This window comes from Hippocampus zosterae, chromosome 7 (genome assembly GCF_025434085.1).
Source record: "Hippocampus zosterae strain Florida chromosome 7, ASM2543408v3, whole genome shotgun sequence".
NCBI lineage: Eukaryota > Metazoa > Chordata > Actinopteri > Syngnathiformes > Syngnathidae > Hippocampus > Hippocampus zosterae.
In genome coordinates this window covers 23074382-23089597 of record NC_067457.1, presented here as the reverse complement: position 1 = coordinate 23089597, position 15216 = coordinate 23074382, and the positions used below count along the sequence as shown (strand labels likewise).

The following is a 15216-nucleotide window of genomic DNA, read 5'->3' as shown; positions in this document are numbered from 1 at the left end:
TACTGCTGCTGTTTTGGTTCATATGTACAGTATGTTTTTTTTTTTTTTTCCCAACGCTGACCACTTTGAATTGATTGTGACGCGCAGGTACGAGAGGCCTCCATCGCAACAATAGTGGATATTTACCGGCACGTTGGCGAGAGGGTACGAGCCGACTTGGCGAAGAGAGGACTGCCTGCCGCACGGTCAGTTGTGTTCACACGCGCACGCACTCACAGAAGCACGAACCGCCCGGTCAGTCCCAGGCCACGCCATGCACCACTCTGCCCCTCACAGAGACTCTTTTTATCCCGAGCACAATGCTGACTGGCGCTGGTTGGGTTGGAGGAACGTGATGGGGGAGCAGGCTGACAGGAGGGCCAAAGTCATGTCCTTCAGTCGCGCCGCTTTCATGAGATGAGATGCATCGCCATTACACTGACCAAAATGATTGTAGTATTCAAAGATAACTAATTATCAACACAAATATGCTGAGCAGGCGAGCGAGCTATGGTTACCAGAAAAGACGTTAATAATAAGTCAAGCCCCATGTTTTGCTAGCGCTTGCGTTCAAATAGAAGTTGCTGGATGGTTTTGAATCACCGTGATGCACGTTTCGTTTGCCCCTTTGTTGGCTTTCTGCACCGTGTGTTAGCGACACGGTAGCAGACTTTCCTAAGTCTCTGCTTTGAGATTAGGTTGACAGTAAACGTCTCCTAGGAGTGGCAATGAACAACTTTGAGTCTCGTTTTTGAAAAATTGTTCAAATCTGCCAAACTGCTTATTCTTAGCTAGCTAGCTTTTTTTTTTTTTTTTTTGTAACTTGCATCTTTATTATTTCAACCACACATAGGACCATACAAATCTGAACATATGAATACAGAGGACGTCGTACGTTTCCCCCCGTGTTTAGTTTCCACAACAACGTCCATGTATGGCTGTGACGGCCCTTTAACATAGGAAACAACAAATGACGTACAAACATATTTGGGGAAAAAGAAAAAAGAAAAGGAAAGAAAAAAAAAACAACACACATACAAATAAAAATAGCAGAATATTGTGAACAACAGTGACAGGTGTCCCTTTTGTTGGATTTATATCCGTAATCTATTGTGACCTCTCCCGATTTGTGGTGTCATTCCCTCATTCATTTGTTTTTGTACTCCTCCCATTTTTCCCATCTCATTTTAACCGTTCCTACTTGGACCCTTAATATGACTGTGAATCTTTCCAACTCAAATATTTTTCCCACTATTTCCAGCCATAGGTTCTTTGTTGGCGGGTCAGTTTTAAACCATGTTCTTGTTATGGCTTTCTTGCTGGCAGCCAGCAACACTTTTAGCAAGTACTCGTCTCTCGTGAGTACACTTCCTTGATTTATATTGCCCAGATACATAGTTTTTTTAACGCACAGTGCCTTGCATCGTGTAAAAACTTCATCCTTAGGTCATCCTTAAATCAAAGTACTAATGCTTTATATTCATTCAACACCTCCCAAAATGACGTGAAAATAAAAGCGTAAATGGCGCCATGTGTGCCGAGTATTTTATCAACTTTAGGTCTCGTCCGTCTTGCCACTTTTGGGCTGCATTGCATACGTAGAAAAGTGGATTTTGTGATGAGGAAAACATGAAGAAGGCAAATGGGGGGAGGCGACACAAACATGGCTCGTCTTTTTTGCTCTCTAGCCCCTCCCCCCTCTGACCAAAATGTGTGTGTGTGTTGGGGGGGGACTAGAGGGGGTAAGATTATGTAAAGGGGTAAGCAGATCTGCCGGCTGCTTAGCACACACACGCTGAAACCTTGGCTGGACTGTAATAAACCCCCCCCCCACCCACTCCAAGCATGTGATTGACACATCCAGAATGTATGTAGAGCAGTAGGTGGTGCTTTGTTGAGCGCACGCTTTGCCCTCCCCTTGCCTCCTCCCCTCCCCTTAGAGAGCCACTGCACCATGTTGGATACAAAGAGCCGAAGAACGGAGCGAGTCACCGGCTCAGCGCCCAACCGGGGCGGAATACGACGCAGAAACTAGGAACCGATCCTCTGTTTGATAGTTTAATATGCAAACGAAAGAGGGAGGAATCGATTTTCCACAGCAGATTACAAGCGGTGAGCAGTGTGCGCGTTACCCCCACAGGGCGTGTTGTGCTTCTATTTTTGTCATACATGTGCAAAGCGGCGAAGCAACGTCCATCTTGTTGTTGTGTCGACACACCCACCTCGGAGAGACGCTCACGTGCGGTGCCAAACGTCAATAGAAGCTGGAATAGCAAATCCATTTCATCGTCGTGATTGTTTGAAGTTTCTTTTCTTCCCCCTGCAGGTTGCAGACCATATTCGTTCGCTTTGATGAGGCTTTGAATTCAGGCAACATGGCTCTCAGCCCCAGTCACGGTCAGTGTCTCGTCTTATTTATTTTACTGGATGACGCCCACCATCTTGTTGAGTCATGTCAAGACGATTTTGCTCTTGCCGCATGCGTGCCTGTGCGCGGCTTGATCGTGTGCTCGTGATATTGTGTCACTTGGTTGCCATGTAATCGGACCCAAAAGGATTAACGTGTGTGTGCGTGTGCGCGGAGCTGTACAGTGGACAGTGCATGACCTTTTCTTCATCCAAGTATAAATAGAATTAATGTTGTCACGCCGTATGGGACAAAAATGTATGCACTATATGACGACTACAACTTTGATAGAAGTGCAGGTGTTTTTACCACTCGGTTTGTATAAATTGTCATAAATGGACACGCTCTGTGCGGATTAATGTTGCTGTCCAAAAAAAAAAAAAAAAGCTCTTGTTTTGAGTTTTTCAATTGTTATTATGTATCCTCCCCTTTAGTTTAGAAAAATATAGTGTTTTAAACATTTTAAAAATTATTTAGAGATTTTCATCCAAGATGCAAAAAAGGTTTTGTGCAAATAAAGCCTACAACTATTTTATTACTTTTAGTGTATATCCCCCCCTGGCTCAAAATACAGAACTCGCAAAAATATGACTTTTTGTTGGACAGTCCCACAAACACAAGGATAAAAAAAAAAGACTTCTGTCTAGTTCAAACATAATTCTGTCAAATTTATTTGTCGTCTATACTAAATATAACCCGCTTGTATGAGGTTGATGTTAGTCTTACTATTACCCGGACACGCTAGCGTGTCTTTTGGCTGCCGCATCGCCGTATATCACACCCAACTGCTTGTTTACTCGCAGCCTCTGTTTTTGAAGATGCCGTCTCCCGTGACAACCGCGCTGGGTTGGTAGGGGGGGAAGAACCAAGCAGACAAGCAGAGCGTGTTTACTCTTAACTCAGGCAGCTGCATGGCTGCACTTTGGCTCGAGCACGTGTTAGGATCATTAGAATATAGCGGTGCATCTCTTGGTACTGTGCTGTAAACCTTTATTTGCATGTGCAAGTGAATTGTCATTGCTGGTAGCTTGGTGGTTTGTGGGCCAGTCAACAGAAATGGGTGGAAGTTCCAAGTACCCAAGTAACTTGTCAACATGAAATTTTGTAGCCATGTATGATATGAGCAGACCCATAAAAAACGTGTGTGGACATGACGTCTTTGGCTTTGAAGAGCATAAGGTTAAATTTTGGACTATAAGGGCCTGGCGTCCAAATATAAGGACGTTTCATCAAGTAAAAAAAGAATTCTTTGTTTTCTTTGTGAAATAATATGACAATTTAATTGAGGTTCTAATTTAGGGAAGCACGATGAAGTGACTTCTACTGTTGCTATTCTAGATAGTGCTATGCAAAGCATTTCACAATTTTAACTCATTCGCTGAATGTACGTGGACAGTACAGTCATGCAAGAGTTCGGGGTCCAAGGTTAAGAAGCCCCTCCCAACCCAATCACAGGAAGGTCTGCCATTTTGACCTGAAGTGGACATTTTGGGCAACTTGCAGTGGGTCTTCAAAGACAAACTGGTCTGAAAATCCAGCCCGCGTCAGCAGGTTACCATGGCAACGTGAGATTTTGTAGGCATGTCTATCAATAAGTACACCCACAAAAATAGCCTCAACAAGACAATACCCTGGAAACACATAAGAAGTGTGCCATTTTGGTGTCATTTTGTCCACTTCCGGGATTCCTTCTCGTAAGAGAAGCCACCCGCTAGATTTTGTCCCCTGACTAATAAATTTAAGCCACATACTCTAAACAGATGGACAACACTCTGTTCCGAAAATGTGGGAGTTTAAATTTTTGCGTGAGCAGAGCACGGGGGCGACATTTGACCACTCGCTATCAAATACAAATTTTGTTGGAATCATCATGTGGCTGGTTTTTGCTTTTAACTCATTCACTCCTATAGACGTTTTTAAATGTCTTTTCAGACTTGGTCTAGAATTGTCTAGTACTGACTGAGTTAAAAGAACATCCACTCAAACATGTAGTTGGAGGTGATGCAAAATATGGCATTGGACCAATTAAACCTGAAGAGGGAATGCCGTAATTACGCCTCTTCAGGGCTTTGAGGCAGCTCTTGCGGGGAGAACGGGAAGGAGAAGAGGATTAAGGACAAGACGCTGACCGAGATCTTGTCAGTCAGTCAGTCGTCGGGTCGCCGCCTCCTCGCCCCCATTCATCATGACAGACACGCAGACTGAAGGGGAAGGAAGGGAACAGTACAAAGGACGCCGTGAAATTTTAGCAAAGATGGCGGCCGTAGGTGTATGGTTTAACCCCCATCTGGCTACGTTGTCGCCGGCGACGTCGTAACAGACTTGATTCACTTTCCCCTTCTTCTGTGAAGTTGGCTGATGTCATCCTCGAAAATTTTCTGCCTCTACGCAGGTATCAGACCAAAAGCAGCAGCAGCGGCGGCGGGGCGCATATTTTAAGAGGGAGAGCTGGAGAGTTTGAAACGGGCCAGTCCTGTTCCGTTGATCTAATTATCCGATTGCGGCAAAGCCTTGTTTTGCTGGCTTCTTTATTAAAGTCAAAGAGGTTTGCTCATTAAATCAGTAACTGAAATAAACGGTTATAATGTCATTTCGGTTGTTTGTTTACCCAACAACAGCATTTTTCTGGCTGACGACGCAAACATTTGAAAGTGTGCCTTCAAATCTTGTACGTCACGCCAGATAGAGGTTATTTAATGTTTGGGCTGAATAACGTGTTGGCGGGTTGCATTGTCGCTGTTTGCGTCTGGCGCCGCCATTTTGCAGGGTAACTGCGTATACATTGGGCAACTTTAATGCGTCTGAGTATCCGATACAAATTGATGCAGTTTGTTCAAAATTGAATCACAACGTTTCCATTTTGACTGCCACATTTAGGGGGTGCATTCAGCACTTTTCTATTCGTCAGTGCAACACTGGGCCATCTCCCTTTTCCGAGCAGTCTGCAAAAACTTCAATCACTGGTAGAGGACCCTGAGATCAAAGACTGATTGGTTGCCGGTGCATCTGCATCTTGGTGTACGTGAATGTTGTCCGTGATTGTTCATGCATATTGATATTTCATAAAATTCCAAGTTAATGATTTGCCAAACACAAAGTTTATAGATTTAACAGATGTTAAAACGGAAAATAAAACAGAGGACAACCATCATTTCTGTAAAAGCACATCTCCAAAAGTAGTCGTCATTGCCATCGAAATTTCCAAGGTATAATGCCTCCGCATTTTGCTGTTGCTATTAAACTATAAATTGCTCTCTGCAAGGATAACAAAAATGGAGTTAGCCCACTCTGTGTCTCGGAGGCTCGATTGTTATGTGGGGGGTGGGGGGGGGTCACGGTCCCCCTCCGTCCTGTCTGAAATTGTGGCAGTCAGGCCACACACCAAAAAAAACCCCAAAAAAAAACGGTGTACAAGCCAAAGACAAACTGACCGCAAGTAGCAGCTTTCATCGCTAGCATACTTTTGGTGATGACAACGACTCACCCCAAACACACACACACACACACACTTATTTCGCATCCGCACATTTGCAGACAATCTCATTCTGCTCCAATGCCTCAGCAGCTCCGCGAAAGGAAAGATTGACCCCGTTTTCTGAGGCTCGGCGAGTTGCCAGGGGAAATCTGTCCTCCGCGTTTCATGTTTTCTTCCCCCGTCGCCCTCACTCGAAATCTCAAGTTATACCCGTCGGTCTGCGTGTCTGAATCCAGGCTTGGTTTTTTTCCCATGTTTTGATGGGAGTTTGCGAGCGAGTAGACTGCTGCCTTCCCTGCTGTTTTTGTCTTTTCAAAACAAGGCGTCCATCTGGTCCCAACTGCCTATGAGCAGTTTCGGTGTGTTCTTTCAAGCTAGCTTACTCCAAAAAGACTGAACTACTCTTGATTTCTCAAGATTGTATGACTTCATGACATCTTCATTCAGCTGTTCCGTTCTCAAAACAAACCCACTTTTATATATATATACACACACACGTATTTGTAATTTTGTTTTTTCCATCAGGGAAATGGAACTCCCTCAAATTGGTCTTTAAATGTATACAGTCATGGCATAATTTTAAAAAATGTAATGAATGAAACCGTTTTTGACCCCTCCCCTATTTTTTTTTTAAACTTCATTTCAATGGACGTAGTGCTGCTCGTTTTGGTGTGTGCGCCTTAGCCACAAGGGGACAGTATAACACAGTGACACACTCACACAGAAGAGTTTTACAACTGACTCAGGAAGCTGCAGTAATGGTCATTTTTTCAGAGGATAAAGAATACATGCATGGGAGTATTTCTCTGTCCGCGTTTGACATCTAGGACCTGTTGCTTCAAGGGTTAGAACAGCATTGATGCTCTTTGTTAGCCCGTCTATGGCCTTTGCATTGTTTATGAGCCTGAAGCTAAGCAGACGTCAGGCAAAGCTGTGTCCTTTATTTAATTGTCTTTGTTTGACGTGAAGTATTCCCATGTCAACCGAACCTTGACGTAAAACTTGGAACACACCTCCATGTTTCCCCCACTTTGCTGCATAAGGTGCACCTGTACAAAACCGATTGTCATTTCATTCCTAATCCCACCCCCACGCCTCCCGCCCCGCTTCTCTCCCGAAATGTCAGTCCGCCGTTACCATGACAACGCCGCTCTTGGTTATATTGCACACGTGTCTGTTTCTCTAATAAAGCAAGAGAATGAAGTTATAAAGTCGGTGCGTACAACAATGAAACAAAGACAAGTATCGATGTCGAATGGATGCCTTTCATTTTGCTGTAATGGTGAGAAGCTGGTCTGCATGTCGCCACAGCAACAGTGTGTGCGGCGCTTGTTGCCTGGTCTGTGCTCATCCTTGCCACCCCCTCATTTCCTGTCCTTTTTTTTGTCCTTTATACAGAAGCAAGGACACTCCGCGAGGGTTTCATTTGAGACCCTCGCCAGCATGATCCTTTGAAAATTACGTAATTGCAGCAGTGATAGTAATTGGGGGCGGAAAAAAGAATTGGCACCTACTTTTATGATACTATTTCTTGAAATGTGCTTTTTTTTGGATGTTCCAAATTGAAAACGAGTTTTCACTCATGCAAAACAACTTGCATTTTGAATGTGCATTTATTTTGCATATTAGAAAAGTTTCATGATTTAATTCAAGCAAGACAACACATTTATTTAAAATGAGAAAATGCAGTGATCGTAATTAAAAAAAAAATTTAAGCAACCCTTTATAATTTTCGAATGTGCATTTTTATTTATTTTTTACACCTAACAAATGGACAAGGAATTCTCAAGCATGTAAGCCCCCCTGAGACTTTTATTTATATGTTATTTTATTTTATATTTAAAATTGTGATCCTGAGTAAAAACCGCTCTTCACACATGAGTGAATTTTCACATATGCAAGACAAGGCAAAATGTACCCAAAATAACAACTACACTGGTTGTGATCAAACAATAGTATCAGCAACACAATGATGTCTTGCTAATGTGCAAAAATTCTGCTAAAAAAAAAAACCAAACTTGTGACACTGATTTTCTTATCGCTCTGTCGCTCCGTGTTATTTGTCATTGAACAAAGGTCCCGAAAATTTTGCTGTTGTGCCGTCAATGCTAATGACTTTAGCTTAACCAGAGACTCACAGTCAGAAAGCCTGTTAAAATTCCCTGCGTGCGTTCGTGTGTGCTGCCTCCGCACTGGCTGCAATGGGATGATGTCACCTCTCATCCGATTGGCTGTCCAAATCCTGGCCGAGCGCAAAGGGAGGGGCCCGGGAGAGCTCGGGGAAGAGGAGTGAAAGAAAATGCCGGAACTCGCAGGGGCGCAGGGCTTTTCTTTTTGGGGGTCCATGTCATCATTTGCCCGGCGTTTTTTGTGAGGCAAGGGTCCGGCCGAAGAGGGGGGCGCCCGCCCTGTCGCCTGCAGAATGAGGCGACTGATCTGTCAGCGCATCTGTGACTGTGAGTGTGGAGGCAGACCTTGGGCGTCTTTTGCACAATTGTTGGAACCTATTTCGTGCCCGTGTTGTTTTCATGTACACTTGTGCACGTCAGCTGATGAATGAGCAAAGGTGTCGGCTGGGGGTCTTTGGGGCGGTCGTCGTTTTCCGTCTCCACCATTTTGTCTTGGAACGTGTCACATCTGTCATTGTGTGAGTGATTGTGTTGCTCTCAAAACGAACCCATCGGTCTTGAGGATTCATTTAGTAGTGCCTTGCAAAGATGTCATCAGACTCTGGTCTTGATTGAGTGAGTTTTGACTTTCATGCCTATTATATATTCATTTATTTTCCGAATCGCTTTAGCCTCACTATGTTCGCTGGAGCCTATCCCACCTGTCTTCGGGCAGTAGGCGGGGGACACCCTGAACTGGTTGCCAGCCAATCGCAGGTCACACAGAAACACACAACCATTCGCGCTCACACTAACACCTAAGGACAATTTGGAGTGTTCAATCAGCCTGCCATGCATGTTTTTGGAATGTGGGACGAAACTGGAGGACCCCGAGAAAACCCAAAAAAGGGCCAGAGCTGGAATTGAACCTGGTACCTCTGCACTGTGAAGTCGACGTGATAACCACTCAAATACCGGGCCGCCCCTATTAGATGTATTTTTTCATATCATTCTTTTTTTGTTTGCATTAAAAAAAAAATGATGCTGTGGTGCCTTATGGCTGGATGCGATTTATGAGATGTGTGGATGATTTTGTTGCTTTGACCTGAAAGCAAAAATTCTGGATCCATGCGCTGTATGGGCAGTGAACTTTACTCAACTGGCTTCAGAGCAAGCAGCAGATTGGCAGATGGTGAACAATTTCTTAAAAAGAGGCTTCAAGCTACTTAATGCCACTGCCGGTTTAAGCTTTCCAGCAAACGTAACAAAGCCAAAAGAATTACACTTTGTGTATTGAAAAACAACATTGCAGCTTAGCCTTCTGTTGGCTTAATTCTAACACCCAAAAAAAAGAAAAAAACGCAATAGGCTGGCCGTTTACTGAGTCCCTTACAGTATTTGCGCAAATCTTTCTTGTTTGTGTCTTTGTGGCGGTATTATACTGCCCCCGGTGGCCAAGTCACGCATGATGCATACGCTGACACCACTGTACGTACTCTTGGCTTCAGTGGCAGTAACGGAGACCAAGACTCTCTCATTTGTATGGTGTGAAAGGTACAGGCGGATGAACGCCTACTTAACACATGTATCTACGTGAATGACGGAACTAACCGCTTTCCCCGCTCTCCACAGATCGAAGTTTCGACGACGACGACAGTGTGGATGGCAACCGCTCATCATCCTCAGGTTTCAAAGTCCCCAAAGTCCCCAAGAAGACTGCCGAGTCAGCGGCAGGCCGACGAGCCAGTGCCACCGCTAAGCTAGGTTAGCATGCTGTTCCTTAAAAATACTTTTATGATAACCGTCCATAGCATTGCCTTAGAAACACTTAAGCCCAGCTTTCTTCCTTTTGAGAGCTTCCGTTCTACTTCTAGCGCACAATACTTTTGAGTGTTCAGTGTATTGATTCCACGCAAGTGGTGTTCTCGTATCAGTTTCCCAGTGCAGTTCATTTCCCCGTGCTCTGTTTTGGACCTGATATCTACACAAGTAGCGGGGATCATTGAGAATGACTTTACATCTTTTTCTGATAGTTTGGTAAAAAAAAAAAAAATGAATCACGCGGATTAATGGGAGTTATGCTAACAGTTAGTATGCTAGCAAGATAGCAACCTGAGTAGCAAGAGCACCAAGGATGGTTAGTAAGGCCAATTGCTAACATACTAACAGCTAATATGCCAAAATATAGCTTGATAACAACATGATTAACCAAAACAGTGGTTACCCTATATGTGGTGGGTACTAATTCAAATGCGAAGTGATCAAATGTTAACATGCTAACAGTTGCCATGCCATGGTTTGCTAGGAGATATTTCTATTGAGCGTTATACGAAATGCTGACATGCTAGCACACTGGGACATTGCAGGGTCCAAGGAAAGCGCCGGGGCCGTGGACGAGGACGACTTTGTCAAAGCCTTCACAGATGTCCCGACTGTACAGGTAGATTGACGTCTTTTTAAAAGAGGCTATTCTTAGTCCATCGCTCGGGTTCTCTATAAAACATGCAAACAAAGTTTCTTCTTTTAGATCTACTCCAGCAGAGATCTGGAGGACAATCTCAACAAGATTCGGGAGATCTGCTCCGATGACAAGCATGACTGGGACCAGCGGGCCGCCGCCGTAAGTAATCCCCCGCTCTCTCCTGGTCCTGTGACGTTAGTTTTTGACGATTTTATTTTTGTCGTCAGATGAAGAAGATCCGCTCCCTGGTGGTGGCCGGCGCCACCTCCTACGATTGCTTCTACCAGCATCTTCGCCTCCTGGATGGAGCTTTCAAGCTCTCCGCTAAGGACCTGCGATCCCAAGTGGTCAGAGAGGCCTGCATCACTGTGGCGTAGGTGTCACACACGTATGCTGTATGTTCAACCTCATTTTTGCTACAGTATCGTGCTCATATGGCATCTTTACTTGTAGGCATCTTTCTTCCGTGCTGGGCAACAAATTCGACCACGGCGCCGAAGCCATCGTCCCCGTCCTCTTCAACCTCATCCCCAACTGTGCAAAGGTCATGGCCACGTCTGGCGTGTCTGCCATTCGCATCATCATAAAGGTACACGATATAGACGTGCACGAAATGGAATAACGCAAACACATTTCAAAAATGGCCTGAGTGATCTCTGGTGGGCTTTGATGTTTGTTTTTCTTTCAGCACACGCACGTCCCTCGACTGATCCCTTTGATCACCAGTAACTGCACGTCCAAGTCTGTGTCTGTTAGAAGGTGAGACTGCGTCAATATGGATTTTTAAAGCTAACAACAACAAGCTAACTTGGTCATCATAAAATAAAAATAAAAACGTGCGTTCTTCAGACGCTGTTATGACTTCTTGGACCTCCTGCTACAAGAATGGCAGACACATTCTCTAGAGAGGTGAGCATGGACTCCATATGATGCATTCTTCATCTAACCTTTTTTTATCCCCTTTTTTTGTTCTTTTGCTCCTCATAATATTTGGGGATTCTTTTCTAAAATTGCATTTTTTTGCCTAGTCAAATACCCCCCCCCCCTTTCATTTCTAATCTTTTCACCATAATTGTTTCAGTGCATTTAATTCAATTTACACACACACTTCTGTCACAGGCACACATCGGTTTTAGTGGAAAGCATCAAAAAGGGAATTCGAGACGCCGACTCGGAGGCGCGAGTTGAAGCCCGCAAGTAAGCCGTGCCCCGAAATGTTTTCATTTGAGGAAACCTGAGACACCCCCCCCCCCCCCCCCCGTCTCATCTCTCTACCTCTTTCCTTCAGGGCTTACTGGGGCCTGAGGAACCACTTCCCAGGGGAGACGGACGCGCTCTACAACTCTCTGGAGTCGTCCTACCAGCGCACCCTGCAGTCGTGCTTGAAGAGCTCGGGCAGCGTGGCCTCGTTGCCTCAGAGCGACCGCTCGTCCTCGTCCTCGCAGGAAAGCCTCAAGTAATATACCGGATGTATACTATAAGATGAAACAGCAGATGAGGAATATACGGTATACATATAGTGAAAAAATGCAAAGATTTTAGAAATGATACCAAATCATCCAAAATAATTGAAATAAACTAATTAATAAAAAAATGCTAAACAATATCTGAACAAAAATATATTGGGAAAAAAATCGAAATGAACCATTAAAAATATGATGTAGGGAAAATATTCTTCAGAGTTACAAAGTAAAACAGGAAAAATGCATTAGATGGAAACATTTTTTTTTAGTACAATAAAAAATGGATCAGACATATAAATATTACAATGAAAACACAAAATAGACCTAAAATACAAATATATTACAAAAAAGGGTAAATTAGGGGAAAAAAAGCATGAGATGAAATCTACAATAATATATTTCATAATTTTACTATCATACAGAATGTTAGAATGAAAACCCAAAATGAACAAATGTCAAATCATACCAAAAATGAATTTGGAAAAAATTACATTCAATGAAAAAGACAAAAGTATTCTTTCAAAAAAATTATGAAAGTACTATATTATAAAAAAAAGGCTACAAGAATACTCACATCTGTAGACGTGCTCCAATTTGAAACTATTGCTTCAAGTTGATATTTTCTTGCTTGTGCAGTCGGCCCCCGTCTTCAAAGTGGTCGGCAGCCCCGGGGCGAGGTGAGTAGATACGGACACACACACGTACACGGAACACATCCCTTTCATCATCACGCTTGTTTACATCCCATCTGTTTATTTTTGTACTGTGATTCCTGCACGTGTTTTTCGCCATGACCTTCATCCCACTCCTCCCCATCCCCTGGCACCTGCTCAGTCCCTGCGGGTTCAAAAGGCAGTGGGGCGGTGGCGGCATTGTCGGCGGCCTCCCTGCAGCGCTCACGCAGCGACGTGGACGTGAACGCCGCCGCCGTGGCCAAACACCGGCACGTGGCGCCGATGCCAAAAGGGCCCGGCCGCCTGCCACCCGGCTCCTACGCCTCACTGGGTAAGGGCGGCTGTCGGTCATGGCGGCGGCCAATCAGAGAGCAGCGGGAGGGCACATGAACACTCTGATTTGGGTTTTCTCTTACCTCCACCATCATTCCCAATTTCCTGACACTGGCGCTTTGCATGCCGCATCAATGGCTGTGTTTGGAATCATTTGCGCATTCCTACTCCCTAATTGCTATATGCGGATTGGAAACTGGATTTAAAAATCCACTCTTACTTTGAGACCAAGTGCCGACTCGTATCGCTGCCAAGCCAGTGTTCCTGGCAGCTAACATTTATAAAATAATGAAAACTCTCGGCTTTCAGACGTATAAAATTAAGTTAACCACTTTTTTCATTGAGCTTTAAAAAAGTATTCCACTTTTTTCAGTGCTAGTTGTTAAATTTTTATTTTTACAAACTACCTTTTTTCAGATGGATTTAAAAAAAAATAAGTTTTTTTGTTTTTTAATAACCATTCTATTTAATGGGGAAACATTTTTTGCCTTCGTCTTAAATTATTATAATTAAAAATATGTTAACTACTGTATTTAGTTAAAGCAGGGGTGCCCAAACTTTTTGGACCAAAGATCTACTTTTCGTTCAACCAACCTCCCGAAATTGCCCCTTACCGCGCACGCACGCACGCACACACACACACATTGGCCATGCCCTCAGTGAATTGTACACGAAGCAAACTCTGAATGAGAAGAATGACAATCAACGATATAGCGCAACAGCTCTGATCACAGTGCTAGCTGTTGTCTTCATTTCTTGTTTTCTTCTTGAGTATATGCCTTGGAAAGCATTGTCTTTTTACAATATAAGGAAAAAGAAAACTAAAGCTCCATCTCAACATCTTGGATTCTTGGTCTTTTTTTACTGTTCGCTATCCGTCTATCTGTTCACGTCTCGGACACGGACAAGTAGGGCAGGATAAGGTTTGTAGACAGCCACGGAAAAACCCCTCTTCAGCATGTCGGAAGTGACTGAGTCGTAAAGGCACGTTTCTCCCTCATAGAATACTCTCATCCTCGCTGGAAACAGAGTCTGAAATCGTATCTCTTTCTCCTACAACACCTTCTTCGCCTCTGCGTATTTGCAGCGTTTCCTCAGGGTCTCTGGTGCATAGTCGTGGTCAACAAAAACTCTTCTCTTTGTACAGAAATCCCTTCTTGTGCCAAACATTACGCGGGACCTCCTCCTTAATTTTATTGCTGGCGCATTTTACTATGATACACCTCGCGGAGAGAATCGGTGGGAGGTTTACGGCCTAGCGCGCGATGCACCCGCTCAATCTTAAGATCGGTGGAGGGAGAAAGCTCGAGCTTTTCTTTAAAGAGATGTTCTACAAACGCTATCATCGTTGCAGATCTCAGCCCCCTCCAACACCATAAATTCTTATCTTGTCCCGTCTTGCTCGTCCCTCTTGATCCGTTATCTTGTTTTCCATTTTAGCTTGTAGCTTTAGCAGCTTCTTCGTAGCTTCTTCCATCACCAGCACTCTTTCTTCCGTCTCTGAGATCCTCGTTTCGTTGTCATCTAACCACCCCCCCCCCCACGGGTTCTCTTTTTTTCAAGTTGTATAATGGGATACACTTATAGGGGATAACTTGAACTCACCCGTCGCAGATTTGAACTCACTATCGGGCAGTGCGTAGTGGTTCGAGAACGATTCAGAACACAGCCAATGTGCTTCGGTGCATGTTTGAACGTCTACTTCACTATCTCTGCTCAAGTTACTAACACACACTTCTCCTTTGTCTTCCCTCTTTTTTGGGGCTTGAATTTGTTTCATTTTGATCCTTATGTTCACTTCCTTTCTTCCAATTCTTCCTCCTTTCCTTGATTGTTTCTTTCCCATCCTCCTCCTCCCTTGCTCCTGTACAGATGATACCTCTGATAAAACGGATGGTAAGATCATCTCTCCCTCCTCTTCCCCTCACTCGATCTTCCTTTGTGTGAGCACACAGCCCCCCCCCCCCCCTGCTTTTTAATAAATCACACTCGCGGCCTAATTCATAGCTTGACTTGAAAGCTTCATTCGATTCGCCCTTTAATTCAAGTTGCCTCTAAAGTTAATACGACTAGCATTCAGTGTGTTAGTATTTACTACTTGTGCGTCTGTCCACAGGATCCAGGTCAGACAACGGTAAGGGGGGGGGGGGGGAGACATTGTTTGCTGGCACTTTTGTGTTTAGAGAAATGGCTTCACATGGGCAGCTTTTGAAAAATCTACAAATTCCACTTGTGCCTGTTACACAGACCACAGTCAAAGAAATCTAGCATCGCCTTTCATACGAAATCTAGTTAGTCAATGTATGTAGGCCTTTT

General features: G+C 44.1%; 1 protein-coding gene across 3 annotated transcripts in view; it reads left to right on the top strand.

Annotated features, from left to right (window-relative positions):
• clasp2 (cytoplasmic linker associated protein 2) overlaps window positions 1–15216 on the top strand; it is a 41726-nt gene that overhangs the window by 9902 nt on the left and 16608 nt on the right. Inside the window, exons 6-19 of one of the 3 annotated variants that reach the window (XM_052070946.1) lie at window positions 88–185; window positions 2306–2376; window positions 9602–9733; window positions 10336–10409; window positions 10497–10589; window positions 10658–10803; window positions 10884–11019; window positions 11119–11189; window positions 11280–11339; window positions 11550–11627; window positions 11719–11886; window positions 12530–12570; window positions 12728–12898; window positions 15017–15034. In XM_052070946.1, coding sequence (XP_051926906.1) covers window positions 88–185; window positions 2306–2376; window positions 9602–9733; window positions 10336–10409; window positions 10497–10589; window positions 10658–10803; window positions 10884–11019; window positions 11119–11189; window positions 11280–11339; window positions 11550–11627; window positions 11719–11886; window positions 12530–12570; window positions 12728–12898; window positions 15017–15034 — 1357 coding nt within the window. Of the gene's footprint in view, window positions 1–87; window positions 186–2305; window positions 2377–9601; window positions 9734–10335; window positions 10410–10496; window positions 10590–10657; window positions 10804–10883; window positions 11020–11118; window positions 11190–11279; window positions 11340–11549; window positions 11628–11718; window positions 11887–12529; window positions 12571–12727; window positions 12899–14772; window positions 14797–15016; window positions 15035–15216 lie in introns of all 3 variants that reach the window. The other 2 variants (XM_052070945.1, XM_052070947.1) reach the window with 2 other exon arrangements.